Raw genomic sequence first — 26,192 nt, forward strand, 5'->3', positions numbered from 1 at the left:
TAAATCCATGGTTTGTAACATTAACTTAAACTGACTAGCAAAGCTTCTCAACAAGTGCCAAAGCCCTACGCATCGGAGCACCTACTTACATAGGTACCTAAGTATTCAAAACTTCAGTAATAGCGCATGTTACGCAAAGCTCAGCGCAGATGGCGCTACTGGTACAACTAAGGTACACAAACATTGCCAATGAAGGCAAAAAGCGCCAATTTTCAATATTGTTGCAGATTTACGACCAAAATCGTGGTGCGAGTTTAAAGGAAAAAGAAAGGATTTAGTGGATCATTGAATAGGGTTTCATAACACAGTGTTAAATACAAGACGAATCCGCTTCCTCCCCTCAACGCCTCAACGAGTGGCACGGCACGACTCGTGCGAGCAACGGTCATTTTTTTACCAACATTTAAATATAGAAATAGACAAAAAGTTCTATAGAAGTTTTGTCAATTTCAGGTTAGTCTTTGGTGCTTCAGTTGGTTGTCGCCAATTTTTTTGGGATTTCGAAACAGAAAAGCCCATGAATCTAAACATTTATTCAATAATTATGGGATTTATGATTACTTTCAGACTTGTGTGTGTGTTATGAACGATTATAAATATTGTAAGGGTACTATAATTGGTGTTTTATACATTACCTATTGTGGTCAAGCAATCGTGTGTTTATTCCTCATGCTGTGATATTTCAGCACAAATTAATTTGTAAAATGGACATCGATATAAGTAAGGAGAATATTCAGCCACTGAGAGGTGGTAGAAACCTTGTGCAACTTGGGACAGCTTTACAAGCTCAATCCGACGTCGACGCTCTAAGGCAGCTGCAGTTACAGAAAGAGTAAGATATCTCTGCGTTTTACCTTTTTATCAGGTCTTATTTGGAAGTAGTACCCATTTGGTATTTATTTCCTCTATCGTTTAGTCATGGTAAAGATCAGCTTGCGATCATATGATTTATTTCGCACGAATTCGTCATAAAAACAACAACTAACATTTCGATCACCAATCTCATTATTCTTGTTTCATAACAGGGAACATGAAGCAGCAATTAGGAATTATCAGGGCCCAGACCCACTGGATCCATGGTTCAACTACATCCAGTGGGTAGAACAGTCTTATCCCAAACATGGCCATGAGGGTCATATGGACAAACTGATCAAAGACTGTTTACAGTTATTTGAAAAAGATGAAAGATATTTCCAAGATAGGAGGTTTGTTAAATTATGGATAAAATATGTAAGTATCTTTTAAATTCATTATGGTTATAAGTGGATGTTAATTCAAACAGTACTTATAAAAATAGTTTTGTTTTAGGTTGACTATCTCTCCAATCCCTTGGAAATTTATCAAAGGTTGTACAACACAGGTATAGGTGTTGAATGTTCAGAGTTTTATCGTGCTTGGGCATGCTACTGTGAAGAGTCTGGTGACTATAAAAAAGCTAATCAGGTTTATATGCTTGGCCTTCAGGCCAAAGCACAGCCCTTGGATGAACTTGAGCAAGCTCACATGTAAGTTGTAGCCTAGAGTCTTGTACTTAGTATTTTTTTAAATTTCTTCAATACCTGTTGATATTATTCTGCAAATTTAGAACTGTATGTTTATATTTTTAAATTTTAGGAACTTCCAACTATTTTTTGCTCAAAGAATGCTGCATGACGATTCTCCTACCAAAAGAAAGGCAGCATCAGCATTAGCAGAGACAAGAATGGCCCTTACATCTTTAAAGTCATTTAAGAGGAGAAACATAGCTAGTGTGCCTGTGCAGAGAGTAGGGGAGAATGTTCGGAGTACAGTCCCAGGCATTGTGAGGCAGCAGCACTATGACAATAGAATGCCCAACTCAAATGTCATGGTCAATGTCTTTGAGGTGAGACATTTGCAAAATTGATAACACTTCAAATTGAAGGGTGTTTTACTAATAAAATTGTTCTTTTCATTGAAGTGAATGAAAGTATAGGTATTTAAAAGTAAATTCAAAGCACCTAGGTTAGGTTTTCTGAAGGTGTAATTACTTCACCTAGGCAAATAATATAAGAAATTATTAAAATATACTTCAAGTAAGCAGTGACTAATAACACCATGCTTGACTTTATATGTTTTATGACAGTTTTCGTAATAATACCAAATAATGATGTTAGAAACCTTTCACAGGATGCTCCGTCAACTTCTCATGCTGCTATACCAGTAGCTGAGGACCCAGGTCCAGCCTCTTTAGTACAAGCCTGTGCCAATGTAGAAAATGAGAAAGAAGTTGGTGTTTGGACTAATCCCAAGACAAGGATGGTGCATTCTAATGTTGTGCCTCACCAGCCTTTACCATTCACTCGTAAGTAATGCAAATATTGAAAATATGTGCTGTCTTTGTCAAAGCAAAAAAACTGGTAGTATAATTATGCTTATGTGTAGTAGGTATTCAATTGTTATCATTAATAATCTTCTGGTGTACTATGTGGTAATTTTCAATAGCATAAAAATAGTAATATAAAGTAAATAAGGACCTTCAGACTTCCATAATTAATACCTATATAAATAGAAAAAAAAAGTGTGGATATAAAATAAAGGTATCTATGAATATTCATGTACACCATGTGATTATGGGATATGGGTCTTTCCTTTTAATTTACATGATAAAAAGCCCAATTGGTTAAATTTACTTTAATATATTACTGTACATAGACTTTAGATTTAATGCTTTTGTACATATAAATGTTGACAGTTATCTTTATTTTTAAGCATATGAAGACCAAGAGGATGAAATGAGGTTGCCACCAAACCATATGGCTTACTGTGCAGATGATTTAGTTTTTAATGTGCCTCTTAGTGTACCTGATCCTCCAGATCCAACAAAAATTCCTTGTTACAATAAGACAGAGGTTTGTATAATATTGTATATTTGAAATTGTTAAATATTTCAAATGGCTCATTAATGTCTCAAAGAATGTACCACCCCAATAAAAGCTCTGTGTTCAAAAATTTATAAGTACTTGTATTGAATCGGCATTTAAATTTAATTTATCGAAAGGATGGTGAATATGTTTGTACAATGAGAAGGTAGCCTATATTGGGAACCTTACCAATATGAAAACAGCACCCAAGTTTTGTTACTTATGTTAATTTAATAATTACAGGTATATATCAATGAAACAGAATACAGTTTAGAAGAAATCAGATCAAGAAAATACAATTTAGTGAAAACTGTCAAGACTGAAACTGCAGAACTAAAGGAAGAGCAACCAAATTTTAGCAACAACATAAATGCAACACTTGCCCAGTGCAGTGCTTTAGAAACTTTAGCAAATTGTGCACTAGATCCTGAACAAGATCACTTAGGGCATTTAATGCCACTAACTATACCTACATTACAAAATATCACCAAAGTGACAAACATACATTCTCCTGGTGAACCGAAAGTATTTGTCAACTTAGACTCAAAAGAATTCAGTGAGCTCAGTGCTAGGAAGCATGATGAGAATCAAAGACCCTCTCAAAGTGGTATTGATAAAGAAAATCGCGTGGAGAAAGTTAGCAACCTGAGCAGTACATATGACAATGAGAATGGAGGAGCTTATGGAAAGAATAATCTGATGGAGGAATTCAATAGAAGTTTGATGGGAAATCTTCTTGGTGATTCTGTTACTGTCAACACAAAAGAGGCTAGATGGGAACTTAGGAACCTTTTCAATGATAATGGTAAGGATTTTTTAGAGCACATTAAAAAAAACAAGATCTTCAGCTTTGTTATCATATCGTCATATATTGATATAGAATTTTGTATTTATACAGAATTTATTTTTTATTATGTCTTTCAAAATTATTCTTTTTAACATAACGATAAGTAGACCAAGGAGACCTCATAATTTATCTTTAGCCAATTCACAAATATAGTTAAACTGAGATCTAGTGTAACAGAGATCTAATCCAATAGCAAGCTAGTTTGTCTACTTAGTCTAAATAAGATTTAGTCATAATGCTCTTTTAACCCTTTTTCGGTCAGATGTGTGTACTGTGTGTAACAAGGAGGAAGACTTATACACGTCTTGCTGGAATGTGGTCGATATTCTGCCCTATGCAATAGATTTTTAGTCAAAGTGCCCATATGTAATGGATTGCTGAACATAGTGTTGAGCAGTCCATTATCACAGGTGGCTAAGACCATTTATATCTTGTGGACAAGCATTATGAAAGCTAGATAAGTTTATATTAGAGGGGGATCTCTAATATAAACTTATCTAGCTTATAAGGCAGACATAGTAAAATAAAGTGCCTTGTCAAAAATTTAGAAGAAAAAAAACAACTTTTTTTTCTAATAGTCAGTTATGTTAATTTTTTTTTAAAACTTATTTTTAATATTATAGAGCCATCCATGGTGCAGCCTGTAGTGCAACAATTTGAAGTACCAAATTTTGACATACACGAGGATAGATCAATGACCATGGCTCTCAACACCAAGAACAAAGATTTGGTTGAACTGAAGGCGATACCTGATGATAAGGAAAATGCCAAAAAGTTTACCATGCCCACATCTGTTGCTCCACAAAATGTATGTTTTCTTTTATTATTTTTTTTAGATTAGTATTCTCTGAAGATGTTAATCACTACATCACTTCAAAATAAAGTCGCTACTGCTGTCTGTATGTCCATATGTATGCTTAGATCTTTAAAACTAGGCAGCGGAACTTTTTAATTGATAGGGTAATTGAAGAGGAAGGTTTAGGTGTATAATTTCTAATGGCCTTACCCGAGCAAAGCCGGGAAGAGGCGCTAGTAGTTATAAGAAAAACTGATAGTTTTTCATTGAGATAAACTTTTTCATGCTTCTCTTTGGATGTCATTACAAAAACATTATAACTAGTATGAAGTTCACATTTGAGCTCATTTGATTTGTCTTTTTATTAATAATGTGTTATAAAATACTCCCATTTTAGCATTTTCCAGGTGCTTCCTGGATTAAAGACTGCATGTAAAGATTCAAACATGAGGTTATGTTCAAATCATCGTTTGCAAAGAATGTTATGTTTGTTTAACAATACCTTAAATATAGTTATATTTATTAAAAAATACCTTTTTTATGATGTTGTTTATAAACATTTTTGAATTAAATAGAATTTCCAACTTTGAATCATTACAAAATGATTAAGTACATCTATTTTATCATACATTTCTCTGACCTTGTCATCTACTTCGTAATAGTAATATCTTTTACTATTATGAAGTAGAATAGTTATACTATTATAACCACAAATATTAATTTTGTAGCAGATAAACAAAACTGTGTATTATGAAGAGCCTTCTTGCACACAAGTGTTTAACTTCAACATCAAAGACGCAAGCACGCCCAACATGTCTCAGTTTAAAAAGCCTACCAGTTGTGTTGATCAATCTGGAAAATTTCCTTCTGTGCCTAAATTCAGTATAGACGAGAGTGTGATTGAGCCCGTGGATCCGGGGCTAAAGAGGGAGGAGATGTCACGACAGCACGCCGCAGACCAACATGTCACTGTGGACAATCAGGGGGCTGGGCTATCTGTTATCATGGAAGCAACAAGAGAGTATAATAGGTAAGATAATATTTATTTAGAGCCATCTAATGTCACAGGACCGGAATAAAGACAACATGTCTTGAATTTGTCGCATCAGCTGCAACAAACTACCTGTCTATTATTCAATAAATAAAATTATGTTGTTTAATAACACTGACTTAAAATTAGGACCAGCAGTTGGAAACGATTTTCATAGTTTAATAGGTATTTTAATACTTAGGTCAATATTCAATTAGTGGCGTCCACCTATATAAATCACATATCAATAATAAATACATGTAGTTAGGTGTACTACATATATTTATTATTGGTATGTGTATAATTATTTATTAATTTTTTATTATGTTTACTTTCAGCAAATCGGGCTCTAGTTCCTCGGGACAGTCAACAAGAACTAATTTCACTGGTTACACTACAAATTTTGATTCAATGTACAATAATCAAGACCCCTCACAGCAGCCTACTACCTCCAAAAGAAGTTCTATGAGCGCTCAACCTCGTCTGGCTAACGGAACTTTTGCAAGAGTCTACCCACAGAAACGTGACCAACCCGAAAATAAACCGGTCGTGCCATCCCCTTCAGTGCCTTACCTATCTCATGACCACCAGTATCAAAAACCAATACCGCAAAATTATAATGGCTACTCTCCTCAAAGATCTATACATTCACATTATCAAACAAACTATAATTATCAACAGGGTTACCCTCCCAATCAAATAGTGAATCAACAGCCGCAACAGGGATATGCAAGCCCAAATCCTAATGCATACCATAGCCCACAACACCCGGGCATGCAGAGTCCTCATCCAATGAGCCCCTCTGTGCCTCCTGGGTTTCAAAGTCCCACATATTCAAACCAAGTTGGATACCACAGCCCTGGACATCCAATGATGAGTCCTCAGCATCAATATGCTGGGCGACAAGAATATCATTATCCTAGTCAAACGGACAGACAGCATATATACGCAAACCATCAGCAACAACAGCCTCCAGCAGTCTTCCAAAGCCCTCCTCATCAACCGCAGTACCAAAACAATCAGTACTATCAAAGAAACAACCAAGTTCCTGGCCAACAATACCACAACATGCATAATCAGTATAATAACGCAAATATGTATGCTAACAATAATCAACATAATCATAGTAACCAAAATTATAATGTGATGCAAAACCCATACAGGCAGCCACCAAAACAGATGGACAATTCTGGATATGGGGCACCAATCAACCAGCCATACCAAATTTATCAAAGTCCACAGGCACCTCAGAACAATCATCGTAATGTGACGATGCATGGTGCTAATACACCTAATGAAATGACTGAACTTCATGGGAGGCAAGAAACTCATGTTAGTACACCTATGAAGGCACAAGAATTGCCTACTGTTGAACCGAATGCCTCACACAAATTGACTCCACAGGCTAAGAATGCTTCTCATAAGAGTCCAACATCTGCATTAAGAAATATAAGGCATGATCAGCCTAATGTGAAAATTGGCCAGAACTCTCCAGATGTTGGATTCTCTAACCAGTTCCTCAATTTCATTTCCAATAGGAATGAACCTAAAGATAATGCTAATACTCCGAAGTTTACAAACAGTCCTAGCATTTCTCAGAAAATGCATAAGAATCTATATGTATCCAGCCCTGAGCAAGGTCAAATTCCACCGTCTTCTGGAATGTCCGACTCAGACAGTAAAGATGGAATGACTGCCCAATCCGCGACTCCTATACAATCTGCTAAAGTGCATTCAATCGACAAGCAGAAAGACATTTCTAAGCGGCAGTTAGACTTCGAACATCGTGCTGAATTCCAGTCAGAAGACAGCAGGGACTCTGTAAGCAAAGAGAGTAGAATCTCATCGGTATATTCGAGACAATCTGACTTCCAGTCTGATGGATATGGCATGGATGTAGATAGTGAAAATTCTATGGAATGTGCAGCATTCAAGTCAACACATTCAATATCTTTGGTGGAAACTAGTGATATACCAAGACCGGCGGACATTGATTTCCCGAAAGTGATTGATCCGTTTAATAAGAAGATTTTAACATCATTATTAGAATATGTGAAGTTTCCTAATAAAACTCACGCCGAAGGTTATGTGGAAGTAAGGTCTGTTCCTAAGCTTCAACCAGCAACTAATGTTACCATTGGTAACAATCGTTTTGCCATTGAAAAACAATTAGGGAAGGGTAATTATGGAGCCGTGTTTCTGTGCTTGGATTTACACAGTAATAAATCCGTTGCAGTAAAATATCAAAAACCGAGTCGGCCATGGGAGTTTTACATTTGCCAGGAAATTAAGGCGAGAATAAAGGATCCTTTTATGGTAAATATAATTAATATTTTGGCTTGATAATATTAAATTATTTTACAATGGTGATATTCACATCTCAGCAGCAAGAGCAGCTTGTTATTCAACAAATAAATATTGTTGACAATACTAATGTAAAATTGTCAGATCTGTATAAGTATATTTTTTGTTATTATCCTGTGGAGTCTAAGGCTAAATGTAAGATATTGACAAGTATTGTGTGTTTGAAATGTTTGGTATATAATATTTAATATATTTTATAAACACTATATTTTCTCTTTTTTAGCTTCCAGGATACATGGACATCACGACAGCCTTTCTAGGAGAGAATGCAAGTTTATTTGTGTCAGAGTACTCCAAATACGGTTCTCTTTTGGATGTTGCTAACAAAGTGCGGATTGCGACCTCAAAGTGTATAAATGAATGCATAGTGATATTGTTAACTTCAGAAATACTGTCGATAGTGCACTATCTTCATAAAGCTCAGATAATTCACGCAGATATTAAGCCAGATAACTTTCTGCTTATGAAAATGTAAGTTGTTTGTATACATTATAATGTAAAAGATAAATTTACCTATGCTTTACTGGCAAGCGCCTACTACACTTGTAACTATTTATTATCGAGTAATGCACTGACAAAATAAATTTATTTAAACTTACTCACGTCATATTTTTCTACGCCAGTTGCGTTCATAAATCAAAAAACAATGTAATTTGTTTTTTCCAGCCCAACTCAAGAATGGCGAACTCCATCCTTACAATTAATTGATTTAGGCTGTGCTATTGATATGTCTTTATTCCCTGATGGAACGACATTCAATGAGGTAAGCATAAAAAGACACAAGCTGAAGAAAAAAGTATCCTAAACAATCATGCAACTTTTCGTTTTAGTGAAGTTAATTTGCTGTCTTATTAAAACTTAGTGTTTTTAATGTATGTGTTATTGATTTTTTTATTATTTTTCAGTTGATTGCGACTGAAGGGTTCACATGTACTGAAATGCGGGAAGGAAAGCCATGGACGTACCAGACTGATTTGTACTGTTTGGCTGGTACAATACACGTTATACTAATGGGTAGCTACATGAAAGTGGCCAATCGTTTAGGCCAATGGAACATAGATAAGAAATTGCCTAGGTAAGAAATAATGTAGTTTGCATATCTACTACAGTCTGTCAAGAAAGTTTAAAAAACGAATTTTTGACTAAAAATGCATTGGCAAAAAAATGTAATTACATTTTTTGCCAATGCAATACCTACCAAATAGAATGGTCAAGATTGGTTGATAAACACCCAGTGTTGACAGCCAACAGTAGAAGGCGCCCTCATTTATTTTCTTGACTGATTAGACTATAGAAATAAAATTGGCGACCAAGATGGCTGCTGATAGGCAACAATAGTATTCCCATGAGGGTTGACGTCAGGCAGGCAGACGTTGGTTGTAAAATCACAGCCGAATTTTCATCATTTAAAACATTAAATGTTGAAAATTCTGCTGTGATTTTATAGAAAATTAGATAACCATCTTTGCTGTTCCCGGATTTACCCATAACCTCATAAATTAAACCTGGAACACTTGAAGATGAGAGAGATCGCTAATTTAAAAAGCGAGGCGTGGGTCTGATAGGTCCGCCACTGCATACCTTTAGAGAAATGTTTGCATACCAGTCGTCGTTCCAAATCTTTGGTGACGGTCGTCCTTCTCATCCATTAGTTCTATAAAATATTTTATTTTTAGGTATATGAAAGTAGGCTTGTGGGATAAAGTATTCACTACGCTTTTGAATGTACCGGATTGCAACAACTTACCTGATCTGATGGATCTCAAGCAGGAGGTGGACAGTGTTCTGAACGACATCGACAATCTCGGCTCCCAACTCCGCAACTTTGCTAATGTGCTTAAATCTAGGTAAAATGTCAATGTCCTTGTATTTATTGCATTTAGAAACTATGGCGATTGTAAAAACAGATACTTATCTAAAATGTATTATTAAAATATTCATATAAAGATATAAAATTATTTCTTCTCCCAAACAAATCTATCGCCAGGCCAATAGCTATTGCTCTAACTAATAAAAGCAATATGTTTAAGATATCAACTACTTAGTTAACGTAATAATGCCTTGTTGTGTTTAGTTGAAAATGTGATATTGTGATTTTTAGTTCATTTTGTTAGTATATATTATTGATAAAAACTTCGCGTAGATATTAACTTGTTAGCGTAAAATGATGTTAAAAGGTTATTTAGGTTTCATTTATTTTTGTACAACCTAATAAGACTTGCACATTTCATATTTCTTGTTTGAAACTGTACTGAGAAATAATAAATAACTACCTGGTTGGAATTGATTTTTAATTTGGTGGTGACACCCATTCTACACTCCTTTTTTCCGAGCGTGATTCACCTTCACACTGCTGTCGCACTGGTGTGATGGTAATTTTTTTTCTTACGAGTAGAGTCCAACATGGAAACAGTCTTCATGCCAGCTCATAGATAAATAAAAGAAATACATGTACCAGCTCCACATTATCACCGAACTCTTGACACATGCCGACGCGAATGCGTGAACATTAAGCAATGTTTATAGAATCACCAAAGTTTGAAAAACTGTTCAACGCCAGTATGGAGCGCATCACATGTACTTTATTGTTGAATTTTGTGGAAATATTATTCAAAGAAAGAAAGAAAACATTTATTTGCCAAAAACATGAGTACAAATATACAAATTGATGTCAAAAATGTTTTACCGAATATAGGTATGCAAATATAAATAAATAAAGAATTACTAGCACTAAATTCTATCTAGTCTATCATTAAAGAATTCATTTAAAGTATAATAACATTCATCAGTTAATCAAGACTTGAGGTGCTTTTTAAATAGATTTAATTGTAAGCTTTTATATTGATTTGTAATTTTGTTGTAAATTTTCGGTGCCATACATACTATGCTATTACCGAGTAAAGCAGTTTTAGATTGGTGCATGCATAATCGATAGATATCTCGATGATTCCTCAATACAACATCAGCTAGACGAGGGAATAAATGAGCATTGGTTTTCACAAATGTTGCTACCTCAAGTATGTAAAGTGACGGAAGTGTAAGAATTTTGTGTTCTTTAAAAAACGGCTGACAACTATCAGTGCTTTGGAGTCTAAACATTGCGCGAATACAGCGTTTTTGCATTTTAAAAGCTATATCCTTAAACGTCGAATTGCCCCAAAAAATTATTCCATATCTAAGTATTGATTCCACTAAACCATGATAAGCTGTAAGAAGCGCTTTTATGTTTAATTCATTTGAGAGTTTAAATAGTACAAACGCCGAACTACTAAGTCTTTTACTTAAACCATCTATATGGGGTTTCCAGTTTAATTTAGAATCTATAGTTAGGCCTAGAAATTTTGTTGAATCAACTTCTTTCAACACGTGGCCTTGATATTGTATTTTATAATTTTCAAGCGGTCTTTGACTAAAATGCATTATATTGCCTTTGTCAAGATTTATCTTTAAGTTATTACTATCAAGCCATTCAATTATGGCTGTTAAAGTTGCATTAATATCTAATTGATAAAGATTTACATCATTACATTTTATTGTTACCGTGCTATCGTCCGCAAATAAAGTCATATTATGTTTGGTAGTGTTTGGAAGATCGTTAATATGATTATGTTATATAGTATGTGTTTGGAAGATGAAAAGAAGGGGCTCAAGCACACTGCCTTGTCGATCAACATATAATACAGAACGTTCAGTTGATAATGATTTCCTAGAACGAACAAACCTATAAATGATTTTCTAGGCTATTTTAATTTATATTGCTGTATCATAAAATTATAAAATTACGTAACCTTGATAAATAGATAAATAAATATATAAGGACAAATCACACAGATTGAGCTAGCCCCAAAGTAAGTTCGAGACTTTTGTTATGGGATACTAACTCAACGATAATATATTTTATAACAAATGCATAATATATATAAACATCCAAGACCCGGGCCAATCAGAAAAACATCATTTTCAATCATGATCCGACCGGGATCAAACCCGGGCCTCTCAGTTCAGTGGCAAGAACTTTACCACAGTGCCACCAAGGTCGTCAAAAAGATTAATATAATTTAAAAAAGAATGGAGTAGATATACCTACATCCATACAATGAACATGAACATGAACATATGCACCACACCCAGCCAGCTCGAAGCTGAAACGGACGAACCGAATACAGGCCGTTGGCCGTACCTATGCGACGCTGCTTCCATCCATCAAAGTCACGTTTGCTGGAATATACGTCCTTCGTCTACATGCTTCACCTTGCCAACAAAACAGCGTCGAGCTCGCTTACTTTTGCTGTCAATACGAGGTATCAGAGGACGTTCCCAGCGACCGCTACCTTGCTGGGTGGAAGCGGTGGCGTCGCACAAGCCCAGACCCACGACCCCACACCAGGGGGCACGGTTTTATAAGGAGTGACACGCTCTGGGATGGGAGAGGACGGTCGACTAGCCGCAACCGGTCGACCACAATCAACCGACTATGCAGCCTGTAGCCAATATTGGAATTTAGGAGGACGGGTTATTCGATGGAGGAGAGCGTTGGTGTGTTTCGTTTTCCTCGCTGACTTCGTTGTGTGTGTTGGTGACGGTTTCGTCGTTTTCTATTTCGCTGTCCGTTTCGTCCATTTTGTATATTTCTCTAGCCGCTGAAATGAGTTCTTTCTTGTCTGTTGCGAGCTCTATCCACTCTGAAGGGCTTTTCTTATAGTATTCCATGTCCTGTTGTAGGGAATTTTTCCAGGTATAAATAGGTCGACCTATTTTACGATTTTTTGCTTCATGTTTGTATGCAGCGTGTAGTAGATGTGGGTCTCTGCGTCGTAGTATGTGTCCATAGTAACACATTCGAAGGCATTTGATTCTTTTTGTAATAGTTTTTCCATCCAGAATGTCGTGTATCTTGCTGTACATATGTGCGGGGCCTGCATTGTCTAGCATGTCGCGTAAAATCATTCTTTCGTATCTTCTAAGTTTTGAGCGATTCGCTTTTGTTAGTGCTGCGCATTTGAGGCCGTAGGTCATAGTTGGTTCTATCACCATTTTGTAAAGAAGTTTTATTGTTTTCCCTTGCATGCGGGAACTCTTAAATAAATTTTTGTAGAGTCTTCGAATTTTTGATCGCTTGTTTGCAGCGGGCATTTACTGTACCATTCCTGTTCAGTACAGGTGAGATGTAGGTCTCTAGATACCTAATTTCTTTAACGGGAGATAAAGTAGTTTCTCCCAGTACAAAAAAGTTCCTGTTATTTATGTTTAGTGGGTCGCGAACTAGTAATTTCGTTTTTGTATCGTTTACTGTAAGACCTACTGACTTTAATAGACTTGTGGCCTTTACAAAAATTTCGTTTAATTATTGAATATCATTTGATATTATGATTACGTCGTCCGCGAAGGCTAGAATAATTGGTAGTTGAATTTTGTCATCTTGATTAATTTTTATATAAGGTAGTTCTTCCGCTAGTGTTTTGAAGACGTCGTCCATAACTATTGTTCAGAGTCTTGGTGATATGGGACAGCCTTGTTTGACACCCTTACCTTTTTTTATCCATTTGGTTTGTTGTCCGAACCATTTAATGCATGTAGATTCATTCAAAGTGGCTTTTATGATTCGATTTGTCATGGATTTATTTGTTCTAGACGCGATTATATCTCTGAAGCTGAGTGATCCACGGTGTCAAATGCTGCTTCTATGTCGATCAAAAGAACAAAAGTTTTTTCACCCGCTTTCCATTCTTCATCCAATATTCGACGTAAGGTGAACATGTGGTCATCCGTGGAGCGATTACTTAGAAAGGCGGCTTGGTAGTTGTCTATTGTTTCAATTGTTTCGTCCAGTCGTTTTAGTAAAAGGTTTGCATAAATTCTGTATCCCTTACTACATATTGATATACGTCTGTAGTCATTTACCTGTTTCGGGTTAGTTTTTTTAGGGAGTGGCACTTGAATCGACTGAGTCCATGAGGATGGCAGTATGATTTTTTTTTCATGCAGTTCGAATGTGGTTTAGAATTTCTAAATTTAGCTCTTCTGGGTTGGCTTTGTATCATTCTGTTACGACTTGGTCTATTCCCGGGGCTGTTTTATTGCGCATTTTTTTTTTATTATTCCTTCGATTTCTTATAGTGTAGGTTCCGCGCCTAGTTCTTTTTTTTGCGTTTTCGCCTGTCAATTCTTCTATGATTTGTCCTTCTGTTTTTGCCAGTACTTGTTCCCATTTAGACATAGGAATAAAAGTCTGCTTTAGTCGGCGTCTTTCTGTTTGCTTATGATTTCTATAGAATTCGCATGTGAATTTCATTCTTACTGAGGGGTGTCTAGTTAATAGGTCACTGAAGAATGCACGATATTTTTCTTGTTCCTCGGCGACCTCTATTGCTTGTAGGTGATATCTGCACTTTTTCAGGATTTTTTGGTGGATTGGGTCAGAGGGCCGCTAGTTTTTCAAGCATTTTGCTTTTTGTAGTTTTGTTAGAGCTAACCTGTATATCTCTGGAATATTTCCGATAAAATTTCAGGATGTTCGTGGCTGCTGTTTTCATAGTTCCTGTTATTTCTTCCCAGGAAAGATTGGCTTTGATTTTGTTCTGCTGTCTTTTATTTAAAAGTTCAATTACTTCCGTTTGGTATCTTTCTTTTGTGCCTTTACTTTGAAGTAGTTCATAATCTAGCGATTTATATTTAAATGTGTTTAGCTCCTTGTTTTTGGGTGTTGTTGTTTGAGTATTAAATTGGTGGGTCTTGTTGGTATTTCTATTTAAAGGTCTTAGATTGCCCCAGATGATTTTAAGGTCCGAAAGTGGCGTATTAATATTCGTAGTAAGTATTCGCCTTTTATATAGTTAAATGATGGTGGAGTTTTAGCTTGGGTCATAATGTGGTCGATTTGTGAAATATTGCGGCCGGATCTGTATGTCGTTTTACAACTATTGCGGCCGAAAGATGTGTCCAGTCGGAGGTTTCCCATTCTTAATAGATCTGTCATGATTTCACCGTTGTTGTTTGTAGTTTTGTGATGCAGGTTTTTACCTATTTGTTTTGGATTATGCCGTGTCTTTGGGTTTTGGTAGCCGACGTGTGCATTGAAGTCGCCCAGTATTATAATGTATGAATTTAGCTAAATCATTTGTTGCCGCTGACGTTGAGTTTGAGACACGTATATTAACTATAAATAGTGTAGTTTGGTTATCTAGGTAGATTAGCGCTGCCATGTTGTTTGTGTTTGATTTTGTCCATTTTATTGTGAGACCGCAATTTTTTCTGATTAGGATGGCTAATCCCCTTTTTCGGTTTTCACATAGAGACCAGAGGTAGTGTTTAGATTTGTAAGAACCTGTTTTTAAGTGGGTTTCCTGTAGGCATGCAATGTGAATCAATTTATCTTCTAGTATCGAGTCAATGTCTGCTTTTTTGTTTAAGGTCGCTGCGCCTCTTACGTTCCATGTAGCGATATTGATGTTGTCTATTTGTTTTATAGTTGTGTAATGAGGCTTCGGTCTTATTAGTCTGTAGCCGGTTTCGTCAGTTATTTCTTCCGGGGTGCATTCGTCTGAGCTTTCTGTCTTTTGTGTGGGGTTTAGTGAAGAAGCGCCCAAATGATTCTTGAAGCAGTCGTAATGATTTCCATTAAATATCAGGCCTATGCAACCTGCTGCGTCATTATTTTTCGGGCTGAATTGTATTGTTTCTTTTAGCGGATAGCCTTGGAAGATTTTGACGTTGATGCTGTAGTATTCAGCTGCTGCTATCAATATATCAGTCCCACCCCAGGTACCTTCTTTATATTGAGCTTGTAGGTATTTGTTGATTTGAGTCTGTAGATCTGTTAGTGTGTCATTTAGGTTACTCCTAATAGCTTGGTGTATGTTATCGTTGTGTTGATTATCCTCAACGTACTTAGCTAAGTCGCGTCGGATTGCTAGATGGTCGAATGTAATACCAAACAGATCGTTGATTTGGTATGCGATTGCTCTATATAGACAGTTACCATCACCTGGGATTTTTGTTATGGTGTCTGCGTATATCTCCATATTTCTATGCTGTAAAAAGAGCTTAATTTCTAAAACAGCTGTGGAGAAAAATGTATTAGTTTTAGTTGAATATGTTATGAAGTTTGGTTTGTGGTACCTAATGCCAATATTAAATTATAACGTCGAATGTAAATCTCTGGGTTGTGCCAACTTGGTGAGTTTGTTAGGTAGGTAATAAAGGTTTATAATGCTCGGGGTTCCTTTGTCTATAGAGTCGTTTGCGTAATAGGGTATATTTTTTGCTAGCTTTCTATTTTGTAATAAATTGTAACCTTCATGCCTTTTTTTGTTGTAGGGATCAATTGCTTTGTTTTAATTTATGGTTTGCGTCAAGTCAGACGATGTTATTCATTTATGGCTTGCAGCTGTGGATTTGTTTTTGTTCTACGTGTTAGCTATTGTGTTTGTTGTGTTTCCTGGTTTCAATGGCGTCTTTCTAATTTCTTATCTTTTATTTTTATATTGGGCCTTTTTTTTTTTATTGTTGCAAGGGCGAGTTGCGCCTAGGAATGTTGTTTGGAATTATCGGTATGTTCTATGTTGGGTTATAGAATAAGTATGTAATATTAGGTTATTTAAGACAAATGTTGGCGGAATATCTGAGGTGCCATATGAGTTATAAGCGTGACGAGACTCTTTTATCTTCGTTTTATATTCGTTATCGAAGTATATTATGTGTTGTGATTTAAATATTTTTAATTGTCTTAAATTTTATCTGGGATGCCTTTATTTGCTACCGGAATTCTTTCATTTTGTTTATCTTATAGCTTTGAGGTTTTCTTTGAAAAAACAGGTTATATTTTATTTTACTTAGTCTAGGAAACATGTAAAACAGTACAATACATAATATATATATATATATACATAAATAAAGACTAATGTGTATTTTTGATTTGATTTTGGCACTGCCTTGTAGTATTCAAGCAGTGGGACAAGATTATTTCTTTGAAATATAGTTGCTTTTTGTTGGCTTGTTGGTATTACATGTAACTCTAAAACTCAGACAAATTCACCACGCTCTAAATACGCCAATAGCACTTTTTTGTATTCAATATTTATGTATTTAAATGAACCCGAACGCGCGTTGTCTATTTATTTCTTTTATATAATATTTGAACTATTAAATTACAACACTAGAACAGGTTCATGTTTTATTTTACTTAATCTGGCAAACAAATAAAGCAGTACATCTATACATAAGTAAAGACGAATGTGTATTTTGGATTTGATTTTGGCACTGACCTTGCAGGATTCAAGTGGTGGGACAAGATTATTTCTTTGAAGTATAGTTGCTTTTTTGTTGGCTACTTGGAGAACTTGTTACGCTAAGGGTTTGTTTACGTTATGGGTTAAGTATATAGCTCTAGGTAAAGATATATTTATGAAGGGGGATATTTTATAACATGGAACGCTCTCACCCGTGTTTTTCAGCTTGTGTAGTGTTGGCAGGCTGCAGGTTCACTTACGAAGTCTTCAGCATTGGAGCTGTTTTGTTTAGATACTTATAAATGATATGTTTAGGTAACACTAAAATCTCAAACTAATTCACTACGCTCTAAAATCGCCAAATGCACTTTTTTGTTAAATATTTATTAATTTAAGTGAACCCGAACGCGCTTGGACTAATAATAGATTTGTTAAATATTTGGTTAAATTGGAAGTGAGTATAGGTACGGTCACAAACACTTTCAACATCTGCAAACACTTTCAACATCTCTAGATATACCTACATCCATACAATACTAATTAATACTGTGTATTGTCGACTTGTGAGGTCCCACCCTAGAATAGAACCATTCCATATCCTCCCAGGGATATCGCAAGAGGCAACCATAGCATTCTCAAAGAGATGAATAGAGAAATATGTATGAGAAAGTACAAGAAAAAATATTATTTGATAATAAGATTTATTTTGAATTCTTTTCAAGTCTCTGCTTCTTCCGTTCCTGGTATTCTTGAACATTATCAAATTTACGCTTATATAAAATTTTGATTGATTCAACGTTGTATTTTGTTTCTTCTATTTTATTGTTCAACTCAACTAAGTCTATTTGTTTTTCTAATTGTAAATTAAATTTATCATGATCCATTAAAATATTCAATATTTTAATATAGCTTTTCACATCATTGTATATAAAGAAAGATAGTTTATAAAATCTGATTGCAGCTGGAACATAATCCAGGGTCAATTTTTGAGCCAGAGAATGTGTGACTTGATTGTCAATAGTTTTTACATGGTAAAACAGCACAGCATTATAACTGTGTATGTAAACTGCACACAAACTGCTGATTTCATTTATCTGTGTCACTATATAATGGATTATTGGTAGAGCATTGACTTCTATTCCATCTTCATCCATAAGTTGGGAAAACTTAGTTTTGAGTTCCTCATTTTCTATGTCATCAAATGTGTCAATATTATAAATAAGACTTCCCGTCATGTAGTCCCAAAAACAAATTGTACCATCTCCAGATGTGCTAGATAATATTCTTGAGTCATGTGGCAGCATTTCTATGTGATTTACAAATTCCCTATGTCCCAAGCAAAATGTTTCAATATTGTAAGTATTTGGATAGCATGATACCCTTATTTTCTCATCTCTATCACATGTGATGATGTGTTTCCCATTTTCTGTTTGTAATACATCTAGAAGTAAACTAAGATGTCCTAACAGTTTAGATCCATTGTCTTCTTCTTTAATATTATAAATAAGGACATCACCACTTTTATCAGCAACCACTATCTGTTCATTGTTGGCTGTAAATCTTATTTTACTGGCACTTCTTGGGAGTTGGAATGTCTTACAAACTTCATCTTTTGTCAGTGGTAAAGAGTAAACCAGAAGTTGCTTTGAAGCTGATGTGATAAAAGCAAGATGTTTCGTGTTATTTGATAAGGCTACATCATTAATATAATCGTCATCTAAACTTTGGAATTTAGGCGCCTGTATGTATTTGTGCGTAGAATAATCAAAGACATCAATAACAAGACCCTTTGCAACCACAACAAATTTATCACATACGCCTACACAATTCATAATTTATATTGTAAACACCGTTCATTTAAATATTTTCTTTCCACCTACAGAGTTATTTTGTTGCGAGGTTAGATTTTTATACCGCCGCCGCGCTGCAAATGCCGTGCGATTGCGTGCGTCGCTGACATCATTGACAATGACAGATAGAGCGATACTAGATGCTAGTGACGTGCCTGGAAATTCTCTTTTCATCTTTGAAACTTTCGCTGATATTACGCAAAGCTCAGCGCAGATGGCGCTACTGGTACAACTAAGATACACAAACATTGGAGGCAAAAAGCGCCAATCTTCATCAATACATATAACAAGACAGTAAAAAAAATCGTGTACATTGAATAAATTTACATAAAAATAAAATTAGGCAACAGAGACAGCAACAGAGTAAGAATTTGTAAAAAAATCTGTCTCTATATCTGTCTGTTTATTTGTACACGCTAATCTTCGGATCTACTGGATGGATTAGAATGAAACTCTTTTATTATATGGCTATAAATCCTGGGCAACATATAGGGTATAAATTATTTTGAAAACTATAGGAAAACTAGAAGCTAAACTATAGGAAATATTGAAATGACGCCTTAACAAAAGTTATTCAGTCGAGCATTTTCTGTTGAGATATAAAAATCGAAGATCTGGGGAACACCTGATGTAGACCTATGATGGTGTAGCTAAACTATAGGGAATATAGAAATGTTGACTTAACAAAAATTGTTCAGTCTGGTGAGCATTTTCTCTTGAGGTATAAAAATCGAAGATCTGGAACACCTGAAGAAGAGTCATGATAGTTCAACTAAACTGTAGAATATATACTTTTTCGCGTGGCGAACAATTAATTTTTGGTGACGAGGCAAAATTATTAGAGAAATTTTATTGTATACATACAGAAGATGCTACTGATTAGCATGACGCTACTGATTAGCAAACGTACTACAGTACGTGTCATAGTAGCCTCATCTAATTTACAAACGATACACTTTTTACGATTATTTTCGTCGGTTTTGAGGAAGTTACCGAGTACGTTCTTTGACCAGTTCCCAAAACAGAACATCGCTAGGGACGGAGTGACATTTTTATTGTTTGACATTGACATAACAATGTGACATGACGTGTCATCACTCAACATTGCATTGCAATACAAACTAATACAAACTTGTACTAATATTGGTTTTCTTTCTCTCTAGTTGTTAAATTGATAAAATAAAATGATCAGCTCCTGGAATCCAGAGAAAAAACATAGTGATGTTGAAAGGTTTTGCAATTTCTCTAAGCAGTTCTTACTGTTGTCATAATTGCTCTGACTTTATAGTGCTATTTTACCATTTTCAGATGGGTTTGCATATATCCTGCTTACCTAAACAGTAAGAAAACATTAGCAGAAGGTCGAAAACTGGCAAAAGAATATTGTGTCGAAAATCCAACACATCAGGAAATAAGAGATGTTCTTTTGGCTACAGGTCTGCATGTGGGAGTTGAAAATAAACTTTATCCACGAGAAAGAAGCAAGGTAATTTGCCAAAAAAACACCATCTAATATTCTTATTTTTTACTAAGTGCTATCTTTATAATCTTGGCATTTAAATTAGAAATCAAGTGCTGCTTAATAAATTAAGTGCAAGAAAGAGTGCAGGCTTTTGCCCAGCAGTTGGACCTGAGAGTTATATGAAAAAAGTTTGTTTAGACATAATTGCTTATTACTTTTGAAGTCTCATAAGAATGAATATGAACTGGACAATTAATGTCATATTTTTTTTTAGGAAATGTTGTTCCGAGGCAGGATCAGGGTACAGTTGAGGAATGATGATGGCACTGCGGTTAAAGAAGAGTTCCCTACAAGAGAATCTGTAATGAAGTACCTTGGTGAAACAATACCCAAGCTGAAGACTCGTCAGAACAGGTGTGTCGTCAGAACAGATGTTTGATATAATTGCAATGACTAGGCATATTAGGCATGATCTTCAATGGCCTTAAATTTGCCACAAAAGACTAAAACATGTAACTTTAAAAAGTACAAAAGAAGTAAAGTAGATTTTGATTTTTGTTGCTTTGATGAATGAAACTGATTTTCCTGAGTAAAACAAGGTAGAGTTTGGCTCTTTGAATGAACAATTTTACAGTTTATAATTGTGTAAGTGATGCCATATTGGTATAATATTCTGTCTGAAATAATAGTGTTATAGCATAAAATATCTACTGATTGTTGATAAACAAAGCCTGAGCAGTTATTATTAGGCTGCACCCTGACACACTACTAAATATTTGGTACATGCATAAAATTGCATTAGAATAAGTCATTATAAACATATTTTTATAATGACTTATTCTAATGTACCCTATATTATAATATAATAGTGATTGTACAATATAATACATTTTCCATAAATATTACATTTAATACTCTACATTTTCAGGCCAGCTGACCAACAACCTCAAGCTACTCAGGCCAGCACCAAAAGTAAGGGCAAAAAAGGGCGTAGATAATCATGTTTTAACATAAAATGTTTTATTATAATAAGAATATTTTCAAGAAAATAAACAAAATATATATCAAATGGTTTTATTTTACTATACTTATACTAACTATATTACCAATAGAGACATTCTAAAGCTAATTATGAGTATATGTGAATAGATTGTTCAGATAGTTTATTTTGGCCATTTATGTCTTTCGCAACGCTATACCCTCCAAAAATTGTTACCACAGGCAAATTGCCTTTTGGTGCGCTCTGCAGGGCTAACGTTAAATTGGACAAATCTTGTATGGATATCACTGTGATATTTTCTGTACTAAATTCTTCAGCTTCTGTGGTAATTGGGCCACTTCTGTCAGAGATTCGTTGATCATTGGCGCGATCGAGTGCGACATAGTTGTTGCTTTTTTCATGATCTTCTTTGGATTGTATGGGCTCTGCGTTAGCGCCGATTTGATCTTCGGGTACATGTCCTCGTAGTCCTCCAACATGTTTTGATAGAGATATTTCACTTCCTGTTTCGTTTCTTCCAACTTCGATTGTAACTTTTCCATTAAATTCTTTGCTGGATCTGTAGTTGCCATCTTTGCTTTCCGCGATTTTGAAGACTTCATCGGTTTTATTTCTGGTGCTGTTTCTATCTCTTCGTCCGAATCCATCGCTACTTGAACTGTTTCGTGCAATACTGTGGGGAGATTCTTCATAACTTTCTGTATTGGATGCATCTTCTCGGATTCGGGAATTATGTTGACTATTTCCATTATTCCGGGTGATATTTCTTTTAAGGTCTCCGTGAAATGCGGAGCTGCCTCTCTCACTGTGTCCATTATGGTTTCTCCTACTGCTAATGGGATTTCTTGAAAGTAGTACGGGTAGGTTCTTATGCGATCCGAAACTGCGGACGTTAGCCAGGGCAGGATCAGGGGCTGTCGCGGCGGCAGCCTCGGTATCAGCCGAGACCTCAGAGGAGATAGTCTTGGCATGAGCAGTTGTCTTTTTTGGCGATTTAATACGGAGTGCTGACCGCTTAAGGCCAGGTTTTTGCTGGCAGGTGCATACCATTCCGTCTCTTTCGGTAATAATCTTGTTGTGTCTGATTTTTCCTGCTCTAAATTTATTGGCTGTGCCCGCGTCGTTATGGAAGACTTTGTCAAAAAAATGGTTGAGATTCCGAAAAAGAGAAATAGAGTTGTCACCGATGTCCTCATTGTGAATGATTTCTCGTTTACTTGATTTACTTTTATTTCTTTGGCGGAGCTTGTTCAGTAGTTCTTGTGGTTTCAATAGACTTAAAACGTTGTTTATGTCAGAACTTCTGTCCTTGAATAATGATAGTTGACTAATTCCTGAAAGAAATAAAAATAAGTACTTCATATCTATGTTAGAGCTTTATATTTTTGCTTTGTCTGTCTGTTGTTTTTACCCAATTTGAACCACGTTTCCTGCAGGTGTGCGGTCTAGTCTAGGTCATACGGAAGTCTAAGGCCTCTAACACGACGTAAACGTGCCAAGTACCTAGTCGCATACACATATGTGTAACATAAAAATGTTAATTTGTTGATATCAACATATGTTGATATCAACAAATTATCATTTTCAATGATACAATAATATCTCTTTTTCAACTAAATGCGATTGTCATGTACGTACTATGTTTACTTACTTTTCACTTGGTTTCTTTTATATTTGATAAGCTTTTTGCGAGGGGCTTCGTTTGACGACAAGTGGTCTTCAGAAATATCTGAAAACCGTATTATGTTTATTATCATGCTGATTTATTTTTATAGGGCACTAAGCCGTAATAAAGCACTCAATGATTAAAGATCATTCTAAAATAGGAAATAAAAAAGAAAGCTATAGAAAATCTATTTTAATAAATAGGAATATAGATAGAAGCTTTCATATAACCAACAACTTTTATATAAAACTCTTCAATGGCAATCTAAAATTCCAATAGACGTTTTGTAATCCTAATAAAAAGGTTGGTCCATCGTTCTTTCTACACACATGGAAATGTAAAAGTTACCTTTTATTTTCTGTTCAGGCGTAGGATACGAGGCGTGCCTTTTCCTATTTTCTGTAGCAATTAATTCATTTAATGATACCGTTTTTCCACCTGTAAGTATAATATAATTGCCATTTTTATTAACACAAATATCAAAGCTTTACAGGAAGAGAGAGAGAGGAAACTATAATTATTCAGTACTGCTGCATTATTATTATTTTAGTCAGATTGGAAAAACGCTGCGTTGAAGTTGGTTGCGCCGCTTATTCACCTGCGTCTTGGAAGTCGGTTGTAGACTTGTTTTTTAAATAATTATATAATTCGAAGTTGCCTGAGTGACATTACAATTAAATCAACTTAAAAAAACATTTTAAATAAACAAACATTGAAATTAAATATTTTTCTCTTTACAACAAAAACGTACCTTTTAGTTTGGATTTCCGTGTAAGTTCGGAAATCTGTGTTTTCTTATTCTCTGCAGCGATTATTTCGTTGAGGGAAACCGGTTTTCCAAATATACCTGTAAGATTTAACTAATTAAACACTGTTATGTTTAACTTTAACTAAAAGCTAAATTGTCTATGCGCTATCATTATTATATAATCTCTATGAGCGATTACTATATCTAGTGAATGTAAATTGTAGTCACAGATATAAGAACATGTTCTTATAATGTGATTGTCTTACAATTCGACTATACATAACTCCTTCCTCAAATACTCCTTCTACAACGTCTACGGCGTAGCCCCTCTACGATGCAGGTCACACTCACACCGCGCAGCAGCTACGCTATAATTGTCCTTCTAATATTTCTACGCTTTTCTTGGTCTATTATTATAGAAATATAGCAAGAATAAAAATAAGGGTCTACTAATTGTAACACAATTCAGCTACGAAAATGTAAGTCATTTGTTAATGTAGGTACTATTATAGACACTCGTTTACAACTTTCGTGGATACATGAACTACCTACTTTAATTTCATGTAAAATAAATGTGTAGGTCATAAAGAGCTACAGATGGTGATGACGATAAAAAAATAATAAAGAAATTGATGGAAACACGTTACTTACAAGGGATAATTAGAACACAATTAAACACAATGTAGTAATGCCATCCACGGATTCTCATTTTCTGGCATTGTACCGCGGTCACTCGACGACAATCACGCAAATCGCAGCAGTTGTGTTAATTCACATTTATAACGTATGCAAATGCTGAATCGACGATTTCGAGTGCTGCGCGTGCCCATTGCACATTGCACATTCCTCGATCATACAACATTCAATCATGTGAATCGTGTCAGTTTAAAATAATATTTGGTAGACTACAAAATAATAAGAAATAATAATATTTAATAATAGTAATAGACATTGTTAATATTTTAATGGCGATGGCGTAATCATTATTTGGTACTACAGCTTTTGCCCGCGTCAATTTCCCACGGGAACAGTAATTTTTTCCAAGTCATACCTAAAGTACCTTCTCCGTACTCCTGACTTCCGACTATATATGTATGCGAAATTTCAAAATGATTGGTTGTGTAGATAAAGCGTGAAGATGTAACAAACAAACTTACTTTCACTTTTATAATAAGTATTAGGAAGCGTTAGGAATAGGTTTATAGGTAGGAAGCATCCTAACGTCCTTCTGACAACGCATACCTATACCGGTATATTAGGTATTTACTTGCTAAAATGGAAAAATCAAAACGTTAAAGCTCCAAATTACGAATAAAGACGAAGTGCTATTTTACAAACCAATAAAATGCATGTAATTTTGTGAACAAATTACAATTTGTTATGGTAAGATATTCTAAGAACAATATCATTTTCATAAAGTAGGTATGTCAAGTTATCAGTTCTCCCGCCCAGACGTGAGTATGCCTTATCACATATTTGCCTCCATGTTACTTAAGTATCTACTTAACAAGATTACATTTTCAGGGAAATAAAACCGTGAGTGGAATGGACACTTGCAGGTAGAGCATACAATCTTATTATCGGGAAGGTAAACATTGTTGAGTCATAAATAATGTACACGTCCTTCTCATACGGAATTTCATTCTCGAAGCACGTTCGCCTGACACTGTTATTGTACATTACAATGGCGTCAATTTTACTGCCATTCACAAATCTTAAGATATATGACTAGGCATATTTTCTAAATTGATTGTGTGAAAATAAATTGTTCAATTTAGAAATTATCTAGCCCGATCATTATGATCATCCTACCCTGATCCCACTTTATGGGGGATAAATTCTGTGTTTAAATAGTACGTATACTATGTACGAGTGAGTTTTCAGCATTTTGCTAAGCCGCATTAAGTTAAGTAGCGACATTCTTATGTAAAGTACAGTAAATAGTCGAGTTTTAAAAAATAATTCTGTTTACAAAGGGTCACTTAAACAAAACTTAATTTATAGTTCATCATAGGCTTGTTGTCATTTGAAGAAAACACTACAAACATTTTATCTCCACTATACAAAGTAACATTTGGCGCGGGCAATAAATTATCACATAAAATTGGAGATAATAGCACTTTTATATCAAATGTTTCGATAAATAATAAAATAAAGGCAGTAAAACAAAGGAGTAGCTAGGGGCGGGCGTCGTTAAAATATTACGAGCGTCCAATATCGGAGGACGAAATCTTTAATCGTAGATATGCGTGGACGGAGAGTGGGCCCAGCAGCCGGCACTAATACTAAGATAAGCCTGACGACTTATTGCAAGTAAATC

At 35.2% G+C, this 26,192-nt stretch overlaps 4 protein-coding genes across 7 annotated transcripts; 2 read left to right on the forward strand and 2 right to left on the reverse strand.

Annotated features, from left to right (window-relative positions):
• Positions 1 to 239: 239 nt before the first annotated feature.
• On the forward strand, positions 240 to 10,202 carry LOC128671163 (uncharacterized). Of its 4 annotated transcripts, none has more exons than XM_053747422.2 (15): positions 240 to 453; positions 687 to 832; positions 1,026 to 1,230; positions 1,309 to 1,505; positions 1,615 to 1,864; positions 2,149 to 2,323; positions 2,731 to 2,870; positions 3,126 to 3,687; positions 4,353 to 4,537; positions 5,254 to 5,555; positions 5,894 to 7,871; positions 8,143 to 8,390; positions 8,586 to 8,682; positions 8,825 to 8,994; positions 9,596 to 10,202. In XM_053747422.2, the coding sequence occupies exons 2-15, from the start codon at positions 705 to 707 to the stop codon at positions 9,768 to 9,770; spliced, it is 4,812 nt and encodes a 1,603-aa protein (XP_053603397.1). In that variant the 5' UTR covers positions 240 to 453; positions 687 to 704; the 3' UTR covers positions 9,771 to 10,202. The 4 variants fall into 4 exon arrangements, with proteins under 4 accessions (XP_053603397.1, XP_053603395.1, XP_053603394.1 ...); XM_053747420.1 differs by lacking the exon at positions 240 to 453 and adding an exon at positions 460 to 601; XM_053747419.1 differs by lacking the exon at positions 240 to 453 and having other exon boundaries at positions 460 to 832.
• Positions 10,203 to 17,830: 7,628 nt separating this feature from the next.
• wuho lies at positions 17,831 to 19,094 on the reverse strand. The gene has a single exon (XM_053747605.1). It carries the CDS (start codon positions 18,976 to 18,978, stop codon positions 17,848 to 17,850), a length of 1,131 nt encoding a protein of 376 aa, XP_053603580.1. The 5' UTR covers positions 18,979 to 19,094; the 3' UTR covers positions 17,831 to 17,847.
• Positions 19,095 to 20,067: 973 nt separating this feature from the next.
• Srp19 (Signal recognition particle 19) lies at positions 20,068 to 21,527 on the forward strand. Its single transcript, XM_053747992.1, has 4 exons — positions 20,068 to 20,227; positions 20,305 to 20,482; positions 20,733 to 20,872; positions 21,387 to 21,527. The coding sequence occupies exons 1-4, from the start codon at positions 20,181 to 20,183 to the stop codon at positions 21,454 to 21,456; spliced, it is 435 nt and encodes a 144-aa protein (XP_053603967.1). The 5' UTR covers positions 20,068 to 20,180; the 3' UTR covers positions 21,457 to 21,527.
• LOC128671504 (uncharacterized) lies at positions 21,502 to 24,663 on the reverse strand. Its single transcript, XM_053747991.1, has 5 exons — positions 24,524 to 24,663; positions 23,876 to 23,971; positions 23,473 to 23,562; positions 23,110 to 23,187; positions 21,502 to 22,792 (listed from the first exon to the last, which is right to left on the reverse strand). The coding sequence occupies exons 1-5, from the start codon at positions 24,579 to 24,581 to the stop codon at positions 21,588 to 21,590; spliced, it is 1,527 nt and encodes a 508-aa protein (XP_053603966.1). The 5' UTR covers positions 24,582 to 24,663; the 3' UTR covers positions 21,502 to 21,587.
• Between the last annotated feature and the right edge of the window lie 1,529 nt (positions 24,664 to 26,192).

The sequence above is a fragment of the Plodia interpunctella genome, chromosome 7 (assembly GCF_027563975.2).
Source record: "Plodia interpunctella isolate USDA-ARS_2022_Savannah chromosome 7, ilPloInte3.2, whole genome shotgun sequence".
NCBI classification, from domain to species: Eukaryota; Metazoa; Arthropoda; class Insecta; order Lepidoptera; family Pyralidae; genus Plodia; species Plodia interpunctella.